Source organism: Pochonia chlamydosporia, chromosome 7, assembly GCF_001653235.2.
Source record: "Pochonia chlamydosporia 170 chromosome 7, whole genome shotgun sequence".
Lineage (NCBI taxonomy): Eukaryota > Fungi > Ascomycota > Sordariomycetes > Hypocreales > Clavicipitaceae > Pochonia > Pochonia chlamydosporia.
Window position 1 is genome coordinate 688611 of NC_035796.1, and position 18840 is coordinate 707450.

Below are 18840 nucleotides of genomic sequence, written 5' to 3' on the forward strand. Positions count from 1 at the left end.
ACTGACTGTGATTGTGCACAGTACACGACATATTGTTCCCGCAAGTTGCAGCGTGCCTGGGTAGCTGCACTTCCAAAACAAAGACACCCATCTGCTTGCCGGCGGCACAATGGATGGTATAACCTAAATACCTAGGTACGTAGTGAATTGTTTGTGCTTTCGGCTTGTCCCAGCTACCCAACCGGTTGCCAGCAGGACTCCCAGTGTGCGCCTTGATATAGTCTAAATTATTGAAGATCCGACAGCTTTGGCGGCCGAAACGCTTGTGGAATACCATTGTATATTATGTGGTTTCGGACTGATCCTCCCTTTCCCGGTCCATTTCATCGGCGAGTGCACTAGCCTGATCTGATGCCTCTTCGTGTTTCCTACCTGCAACGCCTCCCTGCATATCGGCAGGGTTTGGGTTGACTCCAAGCCCTTCCAAGGCGAGGTCATTTCGTAACTCTGGCAGGAATCGATCAACTCGCTTCCATGTCTCATCCCATAGCGCCCTTTTTGATGCATCTTGTGTTGGAGACACAAGGTATCCACTGCTCGCCATGAATAATACAACATTTTTTAGATTTTCTCGCACCGCTTCTTCCTGTGGCACTTGTCAGCGGTTACATGGCAAATTCAGGAGGGCAATGGTGAACTCACCAAACTATCACCCTGGCCGCTGTTCTTAAGACGATCCATAATGTCAATAATTTTAATCCACAAATCTAGCATCCCGTCCCAGCCAGAAAGGAGCACTAGATATTGCAAGAACACTTTGCAAAGGAGCGATGCCGACTGAACCCGCATTTCGCTCATACCGTCTTTGTCAGAGGAGAAGACCTCTGGCTTGAGCAGCCTTTGTATTAAAGGAAACAACACCTTGCCGAAGATAGCTGTCCATTCCTTTGCGTCTGTGAGTGTTACCTCCGGTGATAGGAGCGAACGTTGCATGGCTGAGAATGCAAGGTGCCGAATATCTCTGCAAGGGTTGGTGCACTGCGTTGTTAACGTTTGAAATATCGGAAGCCAGTATGCTGACCAAGCTGGCGAATTGTCAGTTGCAAAGTAAATACATTCGGAGAAACAATGACAATACAACGTACCTTCACTCGTCTCAAGACGGGACTGTTGCATAAGTTGAGGCACGCGAGCCGCCATGCTTTGCAGCACATTGATGGCCTTACATCCTCTGCCGATGGTGTCATTGTCACTGTTATTCAATTAGCCCAATGGGTATCAAGGACGTTCCCTTATTGTGAAGGGGAATCGACGTACGATTTGAAAGACCTGGCCCCTCTCCGCTGAGTGGTCTCTATGTCTACTTCTGATGGCTCCGGGGGTATTGCAGCAGAAGCGAAGAAGTTCAATAGAGAAATAGCTGCCTCGTAATTGTCTGCAATAATTGCAGGTGGTGTTCCGGTCGCCCCGTTCTCTAAAATCGCAAATACGGATGCAGAAGAGTCTGGATCTCCGGCTAACATGCGAAGAATGGCCCAAAAATCCGGAGACTTCATTATCTCGCTGCGCAGTGGGCCAGGCTCGTTGGTACAAATCGCGACTCCACTCAAGATAGTTTTGGAAGTTCTGGTTATCACTTTCTGCGGTACGTTTGCGATGGTGTGGAGCAACGAGTGTACTTTGACAAAGTCGTGGTCCTGAACAAAGGTTTAGAAAAGAACATGCCGAGAGACGTAGCCAAGGTACTTACATAACTGCTTTTAAGAATCGAAAGGGCGTTAAAAATTGCTCGGGATAAGGTAATAGGGTGCCACTGTGTAGGATCCCGGAGCAGTCCTAACATTGCACCAAACACCGGCTTACCCATCACACTAATAGATTCGCTATTGCGGATTGCCAAGATGGTGCAAAATTCCAAGATGTAAGCTACGCTGGGATCATACGTTGGTGGCAAGGAAGCTTGCGTCTGAGCACTTGCGGGCCCGGGGGGGAGAGCATCTTGCTTGACTGCGATGACCGCCCCCTGGTCGGACTCGGGGATCTGATCGAGAAGCGCCTGCACCACCTCTGCAGCTATACGGGCCGGTAGTTGGCTTTTGAAGATTAGAGAACAAGGACATCTAGAGGTGTGATGTGGTGACGTACTAAATATTTCGAAACACCCGGTCCATGTTGCAAGACTTGATGCAATCAACAGTGCATAAAGTGCTTTCGAGCTCCTCTTCCGACGGCTCGGGAGGATCATCGGCGGCATAGCTGGAGATGTATGAGGTAAATGCGCTAAAGAATCCTGTTTCCGCGCTTCGGCTGGCCCGGTCTATGACCTGGGATGGCATTTGCAAGGGAATCCCCTGTATAGTCAATGGGAAGTTGCTGGTGATTGCGAATGATGGAACAAGGGAGTTGACAAAGAGATTCACCCATATCTGTACAACCTGTAAGGCGTTAGTCCCGCAGAAACCCAAACTGCAAATTGTCATTAAGGATTCACGTACTTGTTTCCAGCCACGGTGTATGAGGGTCTCGTTATCAGAAACCACCCGGAACAAGACGAGCGTAGCTAGTTGCGCACGAAAATCTCTTCCCAGTTTCACGGCTAGCTCACTAACCATGACGCTTCCATCGCCGACTTGAATCTCTGTGTTCAGTGAGGTGTTGAAAGCACTGGCCGCAGCCAGCGTACTCATGTGGCTGAGGCAGTAGATTATCTGGTCCAGGGCATCTGAGTTCCTATATTTAGCGGCGATACGGGCACATTCATCGAAGCCAGTGACAATTCTAGCGAATACCGCATCATCAGTCGCAGACATGAAAACATAAGACAACGTTGACACGATTGGCTTCCACGTGGCAGCGAACATGTCGGCGTCGTATATGTTTGTCTTGCAAATAATTAGGTCGCCCTCTGCTTCAGTTTTCAACAAAAGTTCTCTCCAGGCATAATCGAATCCGTGTTTGTTGTCGTGCTCGTCGGGCAAGATGATTTCATTAGACTTGATGGAGTCAAAAATTGCCTGCAGAAATTCTACAGCAAAGTCTTTCCCATCATTAGTACCGCGTAGATTCCTGGAAAAATCTTCAAAAGTCATTCTTTTGGCGGACTTGAGGTTTGGGTTGTGCTGGTCAGTATTCAGAATGATTATGGCGTAAGTCAAAATGAATACACCGTCCTTGTTAGCCACGTCATGTGGCGTGTCATCTGCACAATACTTCTCTGAGAAACATTCAACTATTGAAGCAATAAGCGGTGCTTCGCCTGGCAGCCTGAAGGTCTCTAGAAGGACCCTCAGGGCTTCATCAACCCGCTTTCCAGAAAAGTCAAAGAGGTTCAAGAACGCTTTGAGAATAGCTTCATTACCCTTCTTCGAAAGAAAATCACCTAGAACTGTCTTGGAAACCCGAGAGGTCCCCTTAAGAAATTTCGCAACCTCAACTGGATTATTTGCATCGGATATGATGCCTTGCACTTGCAGGTAGCCGAGTCCTACCTTCGGTTTTTCATTGAATTTGCTGGTTCCCTTGACAATGATTTTTTTCTTTCGCCTCTGCTCTCGAAGATGTAATGGATGAGGGAACCCTGCATCGACTGGATCATCTTGCAGTCTCTCGGCTAGAAATTGTATGTAACGAAGGAGAGCGTCGAGACACAACGGCGGCACACTGGTTGTACTCCATGTGGCCGAATCAGGCAAAGCATTTCGGGATAATAGGCCGATGATGTCTTCACAAAGGTCGGCTCTGTCCACCTCACAGTCGTAGTTCACAAACAACTCGGTGACGAACGTAGGCATCCTACAAAGAACGCCTATAGTTTCGACCATTGCTTGTCTTGCATCCGGTTTCCGGGCGCCACCTTCCAAGCCAAGCTTTTGTCTGTCCTTAACGGAAACAGGGGTAGCACGGCCACTGCCGGCCTGTGAGGGCGGAGGCTTTACGAGCTTTGGTGTCTCTGGTATTCCCACATAGAGGGAAGGGTCAATGCCGGGCTCCCGAGGTATTTGGACAGTAGGGTGCAAACATGCCACCAAATAGGACAAATACAGCTCTTGCTGTAGTTTTAAAACCCCTCTGCACGTAGCCAGTAAGGTGCCCGTAACGATCAATGATTCCTGTAGCACAGCCATATTGTCAGATCTGACGAGTTGAAAGAGGTAGCAACATAAACGATCTTCTGCGATAGCTGCCAAGGCTGGATGCCTGGCAATAAACGGACCCGACACCTCCAAGGCAACGTGCAAGATCCGCATGGCCATCACCCTCATTGTGTCTGTATGTTGACGATCATTTGGGTCGAGAAAGTTAACGAGAACTCGAAACAGCTCTCGAACGGACGGGAGGGAATAAGGTTTGAGGTCTAGAGAATCCGTTTCTTCCATCTGTTCACTTGTGGTATCCTTGGCGCTTTGTGATGAAGATACAACGCCTTCGGGTTCGCTATCAATCATGGATGGTAACTCCCTTTGCGGCGAGGTCGAACCCCTCGTGTCTAAAGGGATTTCCTCGTTCTCCGCGTGGCCAGCTTCCTCAATTCTTAGGCTGGCCAAGTCCTCTTGGACACGCTGCTCAAGTTCTTCATTCTCCTCACCAGACTCCAGCTCCAGATGCTTTACGTCTTCGAATATGATTTGACACATGCGAACCATAGCGGCTTCGGCTGTCCTCCGCAATACTGGCGAGAATCTTGGTTGAGAGCAGATTGCCAGACCACGGCCCATCATGTCACAAACACTTTCGTCGCTCAAAATGTGGCCTCCGGGACCAGACATCATATCTTCCATAAGGTTAAGAATCATAAGAAGAACCACCTCGCCTTGTGAGGAATCACTGATGTCAAACTGGCAGTGTGTCACAGCTGCAGACAGAGATTGCATGGCAAGCGCAAATCTTGGTGACTCGGCGCAAACAAATCCATAAGCTAAAAACTTCCTCAAGGCTCCCAAGGCGAGAATTGTGACGGGAGCAGCAGTTCCCTTGGCTTGAATGACAAGAAGAAAGGGTGCCAGGAGCGACGGTGCGTCGAACGTGCGGACATCTGGCAAAAAAAGTTAGTGGACACTTCCACATAGTGTGATATTTGGTGACCAAACCTTTGACGGCTGTGATCTCATGCCGAAGCCGGCCAAATGCCGCTATCATTGGGTTGTCTTGCATGCTCTTCCCCTTTTGCCCACGCAACCCCCATCGGTTGTTCACAGAACCAGTGTCTTGAGCATTATCGCCAACTCCAACACTGGTGGCCGATGATTTCTGTCGCGCCTTCAATACTGGGCCAGCTGTACCCAGCTGTATTGAATTGGGGTTTCCGCCAAGGATCGCTGATACGGATGAGTGCGGCGACCTGGCATGCTTTTGTACCGCAGACGTTATTGATATGCATTCGGATATCACTAAGGAAATAGGGTCAACCGCAACAGAAACTGGTCGATTGCGGTACTGCATCCTTGGGGCATCGTGATACAGCGAAGGCGCGTTTATAAATTCGGCCGTGGGTTGCTCGTCCATCGTATCGGGCAACTGGACGTCGTAGCTCATTGCACCTAATATTTCTGGAAGTCTTTGAGCCAAAGATTAGCTAGAGCTGCACGTCTTGGGAAGTTTCATGCCAATCCGAATTGGTTCGCAAGACTTTCACTCACCTCCGAGGCTGATTGATATGCGTACTACAATGTCACAATGGCGCTGACCAAAGTCAACGTTGAGAATCAGGCTGGCTCCAAATAATTGACTAGAAATGGCCCAGGCTCGTGCTGGGTGTGGAATCTGGCCAGTACTGACAGACTTGGGTATTGTGGCAGAGTTGCCTCCCTGTAGCTAGAAGATGCTAACAACACGGGCTCAAGGCCAGGCTGTGCCACCCATGCATCATCCCCTATGAATCTGGGTACACCTGTCCTATTTGGTCAGCCTAATGATTGGCCCCACCAGACCTGAACCCCAACCAAGGTTCAGCCTCGCATCTGAATCATGGATCCAACAAGAGATGGAATATTGGATCTTGTGGTTGTGGTATCCGCAGCAGGAACGCTACGACTTCTTCTTTGGCACTGGATAGACTGAGCTCGGATGCATTGCCCCCCGGCTCTCTTTGCCGAGAACTAAGAGGTGTTTCTTGTTCAGGAGAAGCTGCTGTTGAAGGCCCCAAGACATGAACACTGTCAATTGTCATGGAGAATATCGTTATTACCAGACCTGCAACACCGTGATAATCGTAGATCTTGTGGTTGACAATTCTACATGGCGACCTCGACTAACTAATGAACCCAATTTTCCTACGCAACGCCATACCAGGTCAATGGCGTCGCAGCATTGCCGACGCCTTTATCCCTAGCCTTTCCTTAATGCCACATGAAAACAATATTAGTACACTCAAGCAGCAGTTTAGGCTGCCTTGACCCCCCCTGCACCTCCAGCTTGATGCACTTCATTTGAATCTGCGCCAGATCTCTGCGATTGCTGCTGTTGCTCCTTCATCTCCTTCTTATCCTTCTCCCATTGACTGCTTGCATCACCAAATTCCTCCTTCAATTTTTGCTCCTTCAATTTCTTCTCTTGCTCTTCCTTCTCACGGGCGATCCGCTCCTGCTCCATCTCCTGTTGTGAGAAGTGGTTAGAAGCCAGTCGAGCAGTAACAGTAATGACATTCAGATACTTACCTCCATGTGACGTATATCGTCTACGCTAGGCTCGTAAAGATGCCATATTACATAGTGAGGCAAGCCTACGACGGAGTACTGCATTCTTTTTGCCATCTATGACAACCGCTGTCAGCATGGAGGTTTTTGTGTGAATAGAGAACGGGGTACATTGCGAACCTTTCCAAACCCCTCTGTTTCAGCATGTTTTTGGAAGCTGAATGCCGGAAAGTGAACTCCAGTCCGAAAGACTTTGGCTCTGGCCAAAATGCTAACACCTCCGACGCCGTCAATCTCCATCTCCATATCCGGGTCGCCATAAGGGTCACGCAGATATGCTAAATGAGGTCGCCAGGTGGCATACTCTGCATAACCCTCCACAATCACAGCATCTTCGTCCAAGGTATCCGCAAGCGCTAATGCGGTCTCTGACTCCTGCCAAGAGTTCAAATCGTAGGGTTGCTCGCCACCAAGCCAATCTGGCAAGGGTCGCCAGACATCTTGAGATACAGTGTTAGCTCGAGTGTAGGAAAAGAACATACGACTTTGGACAGATAAGTCGAATCGTGTTACTCACTGGGAACAATTACGTCTTTATTGTGACGCATGAGATCTTCGAGTATGGTAAATGGCGCCGTCTCTACATCTACGTCTCGCCAGTAAACCCAAGAGTGATATGGTCGCAAGGCTGCGCTGAGCAGCCAATTTCTGGCTTGGGCCATTAGCTTTCGTCGACTAGCTTGTGCGGCGAATCCATGTCGACTTTCAACATCCTGGTTTACCTTCTGGCCGAAGTCCTTCTCAATAATGGACACTTCCCCGTAAGGCTGTTTAGGATCGGGATCGGCCTGAATTCGTTCCAGATTGTCCGTGAGGACTTGTAGGGTGCGATCCTTAGAATCAGACACTAAGAAAGCCAGATCGATCAAATGATGAGGATACGTGAAGTTTCGCAGATGAGAGAAGAACATTGCCAAATGTGCCTCTGCATCACGCAGCGGAACACATAACAGAATGCGTTCTTCTCTCTCCCAACCCCGCGCGGTACCTTGGACATTACTTAGATCGTAGTATCGAACGGTCTCGAGTTCCAGATCGCTGGCAGCAGAGAGCAATCCCAAGGAGACCACCGAGAGCATTGGGTTGGACGGCCACAGCCATATGCTAAGAACAAGCAACCCAAAAGCTGCGAGGCTGATTCGAATGAGTAGTTTTCTTCTGCGTCGATTGGCCGGTGCTGTCGTTCGAGGTTGAAACCTAGACCGAGGGTGTATTCAGAATGCTGCCAGCATTAGGGGGTCTTTGGGGGATCAGGTATTTACCGGTGAGGGGATATTTCAAATGTATTGCTTCTGGGATACCCGTTTGGGAACCCGCTTCCTTGATGCCGTGGCATCATATTCCCAACAATAACGCAGACATAAGACGGGAGGGCCTGAAATTGAACGGCCGTGATCTTCAACGCCCGTGACTGGCTTGTACAGATGCAGAAGCTGGCCCTGGAGGCAATTAATTTATCGTCCAACTCACGAGTGAGCAGTGATCAATCGCGTAGCCGTCGATGTGGGTAGTCTCAATATTCAACGGGATCGGAATTAGTCTTTTCCCAGTTCGGGCAGAGAGGGTTGTTGTTGATAAAGGAGTCTGGTTGTGCTGTCGAAATCTGTCTCAGAGACGAGCGCAGAAGATCCGTCAATGCAACCCAATCATAGTTGGGAGGATATGTGGCCTAAGAAATAAGGGGCGACTGACCCCGTACTCAGGTACCTACCTAGTACCTACCTAGGTACCTAGGTACTCCGTACTTCACCCGTGAAAATCAGGTGTTTGTTGACGCTACTCTCTCCCAAAGCATCGAATTTTGATGTCAGTAGGCTTTCATGGCCATCAAGATGCAATGCGCGCTAGTATTATATTGCCAGGGCGCCACCGGGAGACGGTCATTCCATGGGCCTGGGCTTGATAATTTGATCACCGGGACGCTCGCCCAGGAGTTTGTGATGATGCAGTGTGCGCCGCCAACTCTTTGTGTCATATACGGACAACTACCTACTTTACCTAGGTAGGTACCTAGGTAGGTGGAAACACTAGGATAGATTGACTTCTAATAACATTTGAAGTGTGGTTCCAAGGTTGTCCTGTCGAAGCGCCTACATGTAGGAACTCTCTGTGCGGAAAGTGACCCTCTGTTGGCGACAAGCTCAAGGAGGCCATCTACATTCGTATAACCTTGGCCACTTCAAAGACTTGCTTTACTTTGTGATGTAATCGCGGTCATGGCGCTGACTTTTAAGGTTGGTATGCAATAGACTCCGTATTTAAGTGGCACCAAGTTAACAAAGTTTTGGAGTTACAACCAAATTTTAGTTCTGCCTTCTTTCAGGCCACCCTGAGTGTTCCCGCAAAATCTAGCCCCCGCAGAACGACTGCTTTTCTGTTGAGGTTGCGAAGCCCATTCGCATCAACAACGGTCTGTAGCAAAGCACTGACAACGACTATCTCTTGTCACACAAAGCCTGCCTCGCCATCAGCCCCAACTTTAACCTCTTTCTCTCCCCGGCAACAATTTCTAACTCGCAATTGGCCCTATACAACAAGAACCATGTCTTTGGCTGTCGATCTCATCGAGTCTTCCAAGAAGCTCGCCGCATACCGTGCCGTCGAAGATCATCTCCTCCCTTCTTATAAATTCGTTGGTATCGGCTCCGGCAGCACCGTCGTGTACGTTGTCGAAGCCATCGTCAGCAAAGGCCCAGCATTCTATTCTGGCATGACCTTTGTGCCTACCGGCAGCCAGTCAAAAGGTCTCATTAAGACGGCAGGATTGAGCATGTGCTACGTCGATGAACGGCCTACTGTAAATGGTAGTCCCGTGGCCCTCGATGTTGCCTTCGATGGCGCCGACGAAGTCGACGAAGACCTCAACTTGATCAAGGGCGGTGGTGCGTGTCTTTTCCAGGAGAAACTCGTTGCCACTGCTGCAAACAAATTTATAGCTGTCGCCGGTAAGTTCAATTGTCAGACCACAGCCCAAGTCCCTTGTTCCGGTACTTGATTAACATTGAGTAAAAGACTCTCGAAAGCAGTCACCACGCCTCTGTACCAAGTGGAAGACGATCCCGATCGAAGTCCTCCCTCTTGCTGCACCCGATGTTCTCCGTCGTCTCCGAGCAATGGGTTCGCCGAGTCCCACTGTTCGGTCTGGTCTTCCCAGCAAGGCTGGCGAGTGCGTCACAGATAATGGCATGTGGATTATTGATGCACCATTTTCTCCTCTATTAATCCGCAAGGATCTATCTTCAACCGAGGATGGCTGTGGAAGGAATGGCTCTTGGGAGATCCAGACATTAGCAGATGAATTGCTCAAGGTTCCGGGCATTATTGAGATTGGCCTGTTCTACGGCTTCAACGGTAACCAAGCTCTGGGGTTAGGCAAAGAACTACAGGCCCAAAAGCCTGTGGCCGCCTATTTTGGTATGCCAGATGGCCAGGTGCAGGTGCAGAACGCATAACCACAAAACCACCTCAAACAAGACACTTTTACAGAAGGGGTCTAGACGTCCATACCATTTTACATGAACCTGCTTGGGCAAAATGAGCGAACCAGGGACAAAAAAAAATCCTTTTCCCCGACTAGAACCGTCACACTGCAAGAGAACCCTTTGCAGCTCCTACTTATAAATCTCGATATGAGAACTGACCTTGAGGGTGCTCTAAAGTTAGAGTGCATCGTTCGTGGAAAATTTGGACGCGCAATCAAAAAAATGCAATTCTCGAACTACACTTATGCTACAGTGACTTATTAGGGGACATTGTTGGTTAGCACCTGAGGAATATACTTGAGTAAGCGACAGCTGAACATGCAGCTTGTTCTACGAAAACCATCTGTTCAAGTAGGCACCCAACCTTCACTGTTTTAACCATGTCCAATGAGTGATTGTAAGGTAGTAATCTTATCGCGATTACCTCTGACGGGCCTCAACCTCAGGCAATAAATGTTGTGACAACTGCTGTCTCTAATCTAATAGTAGCCTGACAGACTATTGGCTGTTTGTGCCCGTGCATGTGCTTTTGGAGAATTGAGCGGCTCCTCCACTTATAAGTCCAGCATGGAGTGAGACTTGTCGATGGTCCACACCCACGATTGTCTACTTAATTGATACCCTGGCTCACCAAATGGGCCGGGTTGTCAAGTACTAGGTAGGTATATACCTTGATAGTAGCAGAGGCTGCAGCACCTTGAAATGATGGGCAGTCTCTATAACTCGCTAGGAGAGGCACTGCGGAAACTCCGGTCTAGAAGGCAATACACAGATCGAAAAACAAGCTGGGGCATCCGTCGGATCATGGCCTACACTTATCATACGTCGACTCGGGACTGAACTTACTGAAAATTTTGTAGTCGTGAAGGAATATGCTGAGGTTAGCACCCTGACAACATTGAGATCGTGTGTAACATCTGTCAACTTGTTAGAATCTACCTTCCAACCAAATGTTCAAAAACACAGCATGACTCAAAGCTATTCTCAGACAAGCCAGTTTACTCAGTCACCTTTGCCGGCCCGACTCTCCAAGCGAATCAAAACGAAGCGCGAGCAGGGGAGGGCGCTGAAGTCAAATAACACCCTTGTAAGCAACTCCACAACTAGTCATCGCAACTCCTTCGAGTGGCTCAAGTGCGGGAGAATGACTCGGCAAAGATGAAGTAGTTGAATGGATAGAACTTTTGTCATCATCAACGCTTTCCCCTCCTAATGCCCGAAAAATCCGTCAGTGAGGACAACTTACCATCATGGGGGAGGTTGCAAACACCGCATATCTCGGCTTTTGCTTTTCGGCCAACTGGTGATTCAGTCAATACTCCCAAAAAAAACGGTAGTATCCTATCATTCGTGAACACGTTAGCCATGCCTCGACAAAGAGAACTGGGAAAGTAGGTGGTGGCATGCGTGCGTATAATCATATCAGAGATCTTGGTATGGTAATTTGGGAGTCATCACTTCGATTCAGTAGCAGAACTGGATGAAAAAGTGTCTCATCATGATAAGAGCCATGGTGCACGCGTCGTGCGAGTGCTTGGATCAACTTACTTGACGAAACAATGTCGTTCATAAATGGCGTGCAACAGAGGGGAGAGTTTTCTTCAACTCGATTGATTTGTCCTAGTTGTCAAGGATATTGTTTTAGCAAATCGCCGGGCAAGTCGTATCGGCACGATAAACTTGGATGTATGCCTAATCAGATGGTAGTGCATGTTTGTTCAATCGCTCAGGGGTCGCGGGAACAGTGGTGTGTGGTATCATCATTGAATGCTTGACAAAGATCGGAAGAGTAGTGGCCATTACTAGCAAAAAAATCATCAGCACACTCACCATTCTGCCGGAACTAATTAAAGTCAACTGAACACATGTCGGTTTGTTCCTTGTGATGTTGTAGTGCTTAGAAAAGCAGGGTCAGAAGGTGTAGGAAAAGCAAGGAAGCATACGCGGATTGATGCAAAAAAACACGGAAAGAGAATTGTGCAAGGAAAGAGTTTGGACCTGTTTGTGGACCCTTTTATATGCTTGCGCTGGAAGGGCTACGGGTTACGCTTAGTCATATTTTGGTGGGGGCATGGTGTATTTTTAATTTCATCCCATGAACTGCCCACCATTTGTCAGTCGCTTTGTTGCCTTAGGTCAATGACGCTCTTGCAACACTGTCACGAATTGTCCTCAATGAGAAATGTCTGACCGGCGACGAATTAATGGGCCAGGCGGTCCAACCAACCCTCCTATTTACGATGAGGATCTATCTCTCTCGCCAGTTCGCAATAGAAACGATAGCGATGCTCGACCATTTTGTCAGACGAAACTTCAACTTGTCTACTTTCCATCCTGATCTGAAGCTAATCTTTGCCACAGACCTAAAAACAGGCGTAACGCCATCTGCATCGGGCTCAGCCTACTTCGAAATCGGCCAAAGCACAGGAACGCACGGCTTTGGTATGAAATTCACCTGCACGGTACATGGACCTCGGTCTCTTCCACGATCAGCGCCGTTCTCTCCTCACATGGTACTATCCACTCATGTTAAGTATGCGCCGTTTGCCACTCGCTATCGCAGAGGCTATCTCAGAGATGCCAGTGAGCGTGATCTGAGTATACATCTAGAAGCTGCCCTGCGCGGGGCCGTCATTGTCGATCGCTGGCCGAAGAGTGGTGTTGACGTTGTCGTCACGGTAGTGGAGGGCGACATGAGTCGCCAAGCAACCATCGATCAAGGCCTTGAGGACTGGAACACCATGTTTGTACTGAGTGGATGCATTACTGTCGCCGCTGCAGCAATTGCTGACGCTGGAATCGATTGTGTTGATGTCGTTGCAGGCGGTGTAGCAGCACTCGTTGTGAACAGAGGAAATCCAGATGAGCAAGCAATAGTCATGGACCCTGTTGTCTCCGAACATGATACCGTTCTAGCCGCTTGCTGTGTGGCATATTTGCCCACTCGAAACGAAATTACCAACCTTTGGTACAAAGGGTCGTTTTATACTTCTGAGCTCACCTCATACCAATCTCTGGTGTCGAACGCAGTCCTTGCAAGTAAGGCAACAGGAAAAACAATGTTAATGTCTCTTAATGAGGCAATTCCATCGGTTTGATTGAAACAAGCAATTTGCGTCCATAGAATTGCTTTACAAGCCCGCTTCGTACCAAGCCGCCTGCCAGAGGACCGACAGCATTTGTCGATTTTATGACGACTATTGGGAACACAATATGCAGAATTGTGTGTACAAAACGACATACAAAACGGTGTGGGCTACAATAAGTTGTGCATCTCACATGTGTGTGGTTCATCACACAGACAACATTCACGGAGCGCCATAGCCGGACAGTCACAAAAGCTTTCCGACACCATGAGATATTGCATTTTCACACACTGGTGACGAACATGACTGAGAGTATTTTGTATTGAAAAGTACAGGATTCTGGGCAGTCCCATGACATGGCCATACGAATAGATAGCCAAATACTGGCCCGAAATCGTTAAGGTATTGTATATATATATATATATATATATAAGGAGAGAGAGAGAGACCGACTCCTGGCTGGAAACGAGATCGACACCTATGTCTTGTGCGTCCCATGGTCGGACTAATGACATATGTGCCTTGGTATGCCTTGGATTCCTCAGTCGGTCATAGGGCCAAGCGCAATAATTTGCCTTCTCATTCTACTAGCTGTTTTTGTGCTCTTGTAGGGACATCAACCCCTAGCTGGTACCACGACCAAGACTTGCTCTCAAAGCGATACTGAATGAGATCAGTCAGTATTAGGCATTGAACACTAGTTGCTTCAATATTCAACATCTTGCCCTGTAGGCTCCATACATATGCTAGAAATACTTCGTTAATTCACTAGTCCAACAATGACAGTCTGTATCTTTATTAAAGTGTTGTGCACAGGTTATGAAGAAAATTTGCTGCCCACAAACCTACGAATAAGTCGTTGGAGAAAACCTCACAAAGCAGGCAATCTGTTGACCGCAAGTGTGCCGGTATTAAAGATTTGTCCTTTTGGCACTCTCGCCACCAAATACTGGAGGATGCCGCAGCTGAGCACTAGACTTGAGCATGCATTTGGAGTAGATACCTGGGTACGTGACATGTATGCATCTGGTTTGAGTTTATGGTCTGGTGGATCCTGCCGTCCTCCGCGACCCAACGTTTCCAGATGTCGTTCAATGTTTGACTGGACAGTGGAGAGACCACTCGGACCCACCAGACTTGAGAAGCGGATTACCAACCGTTCTGACGCCAAGACTCCACCAATACCAACTTCATCTGGCCTCCATTCCTCCTTGTTGAGCGACCACTTTGACCGTGAGGAGCTTTAGGCTTTCTCCGACTACAGCAATCTAACCAGCAGTGCGCTTATACTTCGACGATCATACCTCTACAACAGCACGCCTTGGCGTTGCCTGATTCCAGATGCAACAAGTTTAAGCCATTTAACTTGCCAGTAGCACTGGCGGAGACTCATTCTAACATCACTGCCAGGAGGCTACAGTCGTCCTACTCATGCCCGTTCTCCTGCCATTAAGAATTACTGCCAGGCGTGAACCCCCTCGGCCGTTCAACGATTAGCAGATGGTGCCATGGATGAACAGCTTGTGACCGCAAAGAGCTTTGCTCCACACATGGCACAACCGTTGGCGAATCTTCAAAATGTGGCGGGTTCAAGTTGGCACAATATCACCGCATGGGCGTTCAACATGACACGGAATGCGCCACTCCTGGAAGACCTCTTCTGGGCTGGACCACGAATTTTCATGAAGCTTGGATCCTACATAACCTTCTCGGACCAAGCGGGTGGTACAGCAGACCGACTAGCATCACCATTGGGTGCTGGCATGCCATCGGACGGCTCGCAGCCGTCCTGGTACAATCTTCTAGAGCCTAACCCTAGTTTTGCTTCAGCGACGAGGATAAGTGTTCCTATTGGGGATTCAAATGTCGACACACCGGCTACACGACTGTCTCTCGATAGTGCGCGAGGTTTGGGCAGCGTATTTGGTTATGCAACTAGCAAGTGGGCTGTCTCGACTATCGCCATGGCTATCATTCTGAACCGCACACATATTTTCGCGGCTACTCGGAGGAGATTGCGATTTCAATGGCATACCAGGTTACTGGTTCGAAGCTTGCCTATTATTCTTCTCGCCTTCCAATCGCTTCATCTGCTTCATTCCATCCAATGTCAGACTTCGCCAAATTTCAATCAACTTCGTTGGGGTCTTGCGAATAAGACATCAGACTTGGTATTTGCGCATCCCAGTGCGTTCTTAAACACCCTGAGTTCCAGTTTACTTTTCGGCATGAGTGACAGAGAGTCATGCGAGGCTACCAACATGATTCCGAAGCTCAATAGTTCCAACATACAAAATCTTCGTGGCTCCTTGAGTTTATTATGGCCATTGTTCGGTGTTTTATGTCTGAGTCACTTTATAGAGACGCTTTCGTGTGCTGTTCAAGGTCGTCCACTTTGCGCCGAAACTGGAATGACACTCTTTGAACAATCACTTGCGTTTGCAGAAGCCGATGCCGCTGTCAATAACCAACTGGGCTGGGCATCTTTGCCTCGCAAGAGTCAAAACTTAAATTTCCCACTAGCTGGTTTAACGGAATCATTTTCCCTGTCTCGAGCCATGATTCTAAGCAAGGTTAACACACCGCCTGAAGTCTTGTTTATCGCCTTTTTATCATCAATGACCCATTTATCCAGCCATGTCCTGGGAATATTCGATGCACAGTCAAAATACAGACTGGCAAATACCGGTTTCTGGGGTCTGTGTTTCATGGCGACCATTGTCTGGAGCGCCTTCGAATTTGAATTAGGAAATCCTTCAGCACAGAGTTTGCTAAGGTTTCCCACGGTGTGTATAATTGGATTTGTTCCCCACGTTCTGGTCCTATCTGGAATTGCGGTCTGCTTGCTGATATACGGTCTGGCACTCATTTTGTCTGCTCTTGCGCCGCCATCGTCAACGTCAAACCACACTGCAAGATCTTGGCGAGAAAGACTAGCACAGGCTCATGATAATATGCAAGCAAACCTGTCGTTGTCGGAGATTCGCATAACTCGGGAGATGGACTTTTACACTGCACTCCTCCGGACCGGATTTGCTGCCATCAGCATGGCCAGTGAAGCCGTTTATCTCAATGAAGATCGCGGTGTTTCACTCCAGCAGCACACTTGGTTAGAAGAAGCTCGCTTCCGCGAGATGGAGGAATTGCAAAGACAGGTTGTGGGAGTTGGGATATCTAATTCTCAATTTGACCTGATTGGTACTATCGGCCTCGTTCCGGTGAAGGATGGAACTATGTCTGCTACCAGCGGATACGGCCGTGAACGTGCCGCTCAGAGAATTTCCAGAGGACGAAGTGAAAGAACCATTAGAGCAGGCACAGGAGCTACTGAAAGAAGCTCGAGGTGGTTCTTGGCAGTAGAGTTCTTGTTGAGCACCGGCAAGTTGACGATGCGGGTGAGTGCCTTAGCAACCCTCTGGGCCATAGGGAGAATGCGAATAAGGAGTCAGCCAACTTGGCTACTCTGGTTAGCACAACGGCCAAAACTCAGTACTGGGGATAAGATACCACGAATGAGTCATGGCACGATTTCGGACCCTTCCAGACGTTTGATTACCAATGAAAGATCGGTTTCTCGAATGGAGACTATGGATGTCGAAGCTGAGTTTAGGCGCGTCAATGCCAGTCAAGACGAGGACAGCCTTGATGCAGATCTATACAAGTATTGGTTGTCAGGAGGTTGGTGGGGATCCAGTGATGAAAGCGGCGAATATAAGCCGGACGACGAAGATGGCTGGGATACTACGTCTGCTATCTCAGTTTCGACAATAGCCATAGAGGATGACGGTCAAGGCATGTTCTCGCATTCAGAAGACAATGAGAGCGCAACATCCGCGAGACCTTTGTTGAAAGGAAGCTGGCGGACACCGCCCGCTGCGGATACCGCCTTAGACATGAGTAACCTTGCGAAATTGCTACATCCAGAGACCACTGAAGAGCGGGAAGAGGCACAAACGCTCTCTGCTCATCTACTGTCCGATACAGTAATGACGAGATCAGGATTTAGACGCCAGGAGCAACTTCGACGAAGTCGTGTTCTTCGACGACCTGGAATGGTGGTGAACAGCGGTTACAATCATCCGGAGGCCCGATACATGAGGCTGAATCCGGAAGACGAGGAGCAAATTTTGGAGCAAATTCTTCTCTCACGTCGCAGCCACAGCGAGTTTCATGCCCATAACTCTACAACCGTACGGACCAATTCAGGTGGCGAGGACGGCGCCAACCTGCCATGCGTGGTTTGCCAAAGTGCAGCCCGAACGATTATTGTTTGGCCATGCCGTTGTCTTAGTTTGTGCGACGATTGTCGCGTGTCACTAGCAATGAACAACTTTGATAAGTGTGTTTGTTGCCGAAGGGATGTTATGAGCTTTAGCCGGATTTTTGTGCCATAATGGCATGGGCAGGGTGAAATGAGGTCGGAGGTAAGAGACACTTTGTATTGTTTTAGTACTCTAGGTAGTTAATAGATACTAAATGTAGCGATATTCTAATTCGTCCCTCATCGAGAGCCCGTCAACCACAACGGAATTTGCTTTCAGTACATGAACAGTTGCTTACATGGCGGCCCATTCTAGACTATACGTGCAAACAGTGGCAGGGTCGGAACTGCTGGCTGGCTGTTGTCCACCAATCAAAAATGCTTTCTTCACAGCCGTAGCTAGCCTCCCACCCCCGACAAGGTCTAAAATGGGTATAGGCTCATCCCATTTGTACTCGTTTGCCATGAAATGCGCATGAAAGCGAAGGGGATCGCCAGGATAAACGCTCAGTTGAACGCCAAATCGTAAACCGGGAGTCATATAGTAGCGTCTTTCCAGGAGATACCCGCTGAGAGTCATGCCAGATTCCACAACCGGGGATCGCTCGGATGCCCCTCTCGAAAGAAGCAAATTGCTGGACAGCGGGGTCAAAGACAAACAACCTACGTTGTCAAGTGTTCGGCCGTCATGGGTATTGGTTGCCATGTTACTGGCCACAGGGTGCCTGCCAACACCGCTCCTCGACGATAGACGTGTGGTATCAATCTGGTTCGTCTCTTGAAAGGCAGTAGGCGAAGACGTTGCTTTCGATGCGACTCTCTCAGCTATCGCATATTGCGCAGCTTGCTTTTTCTGTCGGAGAGAGTTAACATACAACTTGCGGGTCTGCCGCATCCCTGTAGCCAAGGCGAACTTGTGGGCAGCTACATCGTCTATTATGTATGCCGACCCTTTTCGCACTAGGCTATGGGCTTCCTCAGAGCGGAGCTCCACAGGCAATGCAAGAAAAACATTCTGCGTTGGTTGCTGTGGTGTTGTGCCTACAAGAGTACCATTGGTGTTCTCCAGCCGCCTGAGAAGAGAGGCTCCCTCCGGGTCGAATATCAGATATCGTCCAGCGATGTTTGAAATTCGTACAACGTCGGAAATGCCCGAGCAGTCACCTGTAGGGGCCATGGGCTCTGTGTTTCATGGCAATTGCGTTAGCTTACAAGTCTCATAAGCTCTGATAGTTGACAACAAGTGTCAATTTGGTACTGGTGATGTGAGGCATTTGGGAATCATAAGTCGTCTTCGTAATGTTGTATGTGTCTTCACAGAAACTCAGTGGATTGACAGATTTTCAAGTATATAATCACGTAATGCCTTGGGAATTGGT

The 18840-nt window shown here is 48.7% G+C and overlaps 6 protein-coding genes across 6 annotated transcripts; 3 read left to right on the forward strand and 3 right to left on the reverse strand.

The window, feature by feature from the left end:
- Nucleotides 1-283: 283 nt before the first annotated feature.
- VFPPC_07094 (Sec7 domain-containing protein) lies at nucleotides 284-5472 on the reverse strand (the record flags this gene model as incomplete). Its single annotated transcript, XM_018286011.1, has 8 exons — nucleotides 284-586; nucleotides 643-1025; nucleotides 1086-1192; nucleotides 1258-1637; nucleotides 1691-2033; nucleotides 2086-2375; nucleotides 2436-4972; nucleotides 5028-5472. The coding sequence occupies 8 exons, from the start codon at nucleotides 5470-5472 to the stop codon at nucleotides 284-286; spliced, it is 4788 nt and encodes a 1595-aa protein (XP_018139965.1).
- Nucleotides 5473-6264: 792 nt separating this feature from the next.
- VFPPC_16631 (mannan polymerase II complex ANP1 subunit) lies at nucleotides 6265-7711 on the reverse strand (the record flags this gene model as incomplete). Its single annotated transcript, XM_022429031.1, has 5 exons — nucleotides 6265-6269; nucleotides 6345-6531; nucleotides 6594-6689; nucleotides 6753-7072; nucleotides 7150-7711. The coding sequence occupies 5 exons, from the start codon at nucleotides 7709-7711 to the stop codon at nucleotides 6265-6267; spliced, it is 1170 nt and encodes a 389-aa protein (XP_022284173.1).
- A 1463-nt stretch (nucleotides 7712-9174) lies between these two features.
- VFPPC_07095 (ribose 5-phosphate isomerase A) lies at nucleotides 9175-10084 on the forward strand (the record flags this gene model as incomplete). The annotated part of the gene is made up of 2 exons (XM_018286012.1): nucleotides 9175-9577; nucleotides 9645-10084. 2 exons carry the CDS (start codon nucleotides 9175-9177, stop codon nucleotides 10082-10084), a joined length of 843 nt encoding a protein of 280 aa, XP_018139963.1.
- Nucleotides 10085-12296: 2212 nt separating this feature from the next.
- VFPPC_07096 (3' exoribonuclease) lies at nucleotides 12297-13212 on the forward strand (the record flags this gene model as incomplete). The annotated part of the gene is made up of 2 exons (XM_018286013.1): nucleotides 12297-12414; nucleotides 12476-13212. The coding sequence occupies 2 exons, from the start codon at nucleotides 12297-12299 to the stop codon at nucleotides 13210-13212; spliced, it is 855 nt and encodes a 284-aa protein (XP_018139962.1).
- Nucleotides 13213-14825: 1613 nt separating this feature from the next.
- Nucleotides 14826-17594, forward strand: VFPPC_07097 (ubiquitin-protein ligase (Asi3); the record flags this gene model as incomplete). The annotated part of the gene is made up of 1 exon (XM_018286014.1): nucleotides 14826-17594. The coding sequence occupies one exon, from the start codon at nucleotides 14826-14828 to the stop codon at nucleotides 17592-17594; it is 2769 nt and encodes a 922-aa protein (XP_018139961.1).
- A 162-nt stretch (nucleotides 17595-17756) lies between these two features.
- Nucleotides 17757-18638, reverse strand: VFPPC_07098 (tRNA-splicing endonuclease subunit sen34; the record flags this gene model as incomplete). The annotated part of the gene is made up of 1 exon (XM_018286015.1): nucleotides 17757-18638. The coding sequence occupies one exon, from the start codon at nucleotides 18636-18638 to the stop codon at nucleotides 17757-17759; it is 882 nt and encodes a 293-aa protein (XP_018139960.1).
- Nucleotides 18639-18840: the final 202 nt, after the last annotated feature.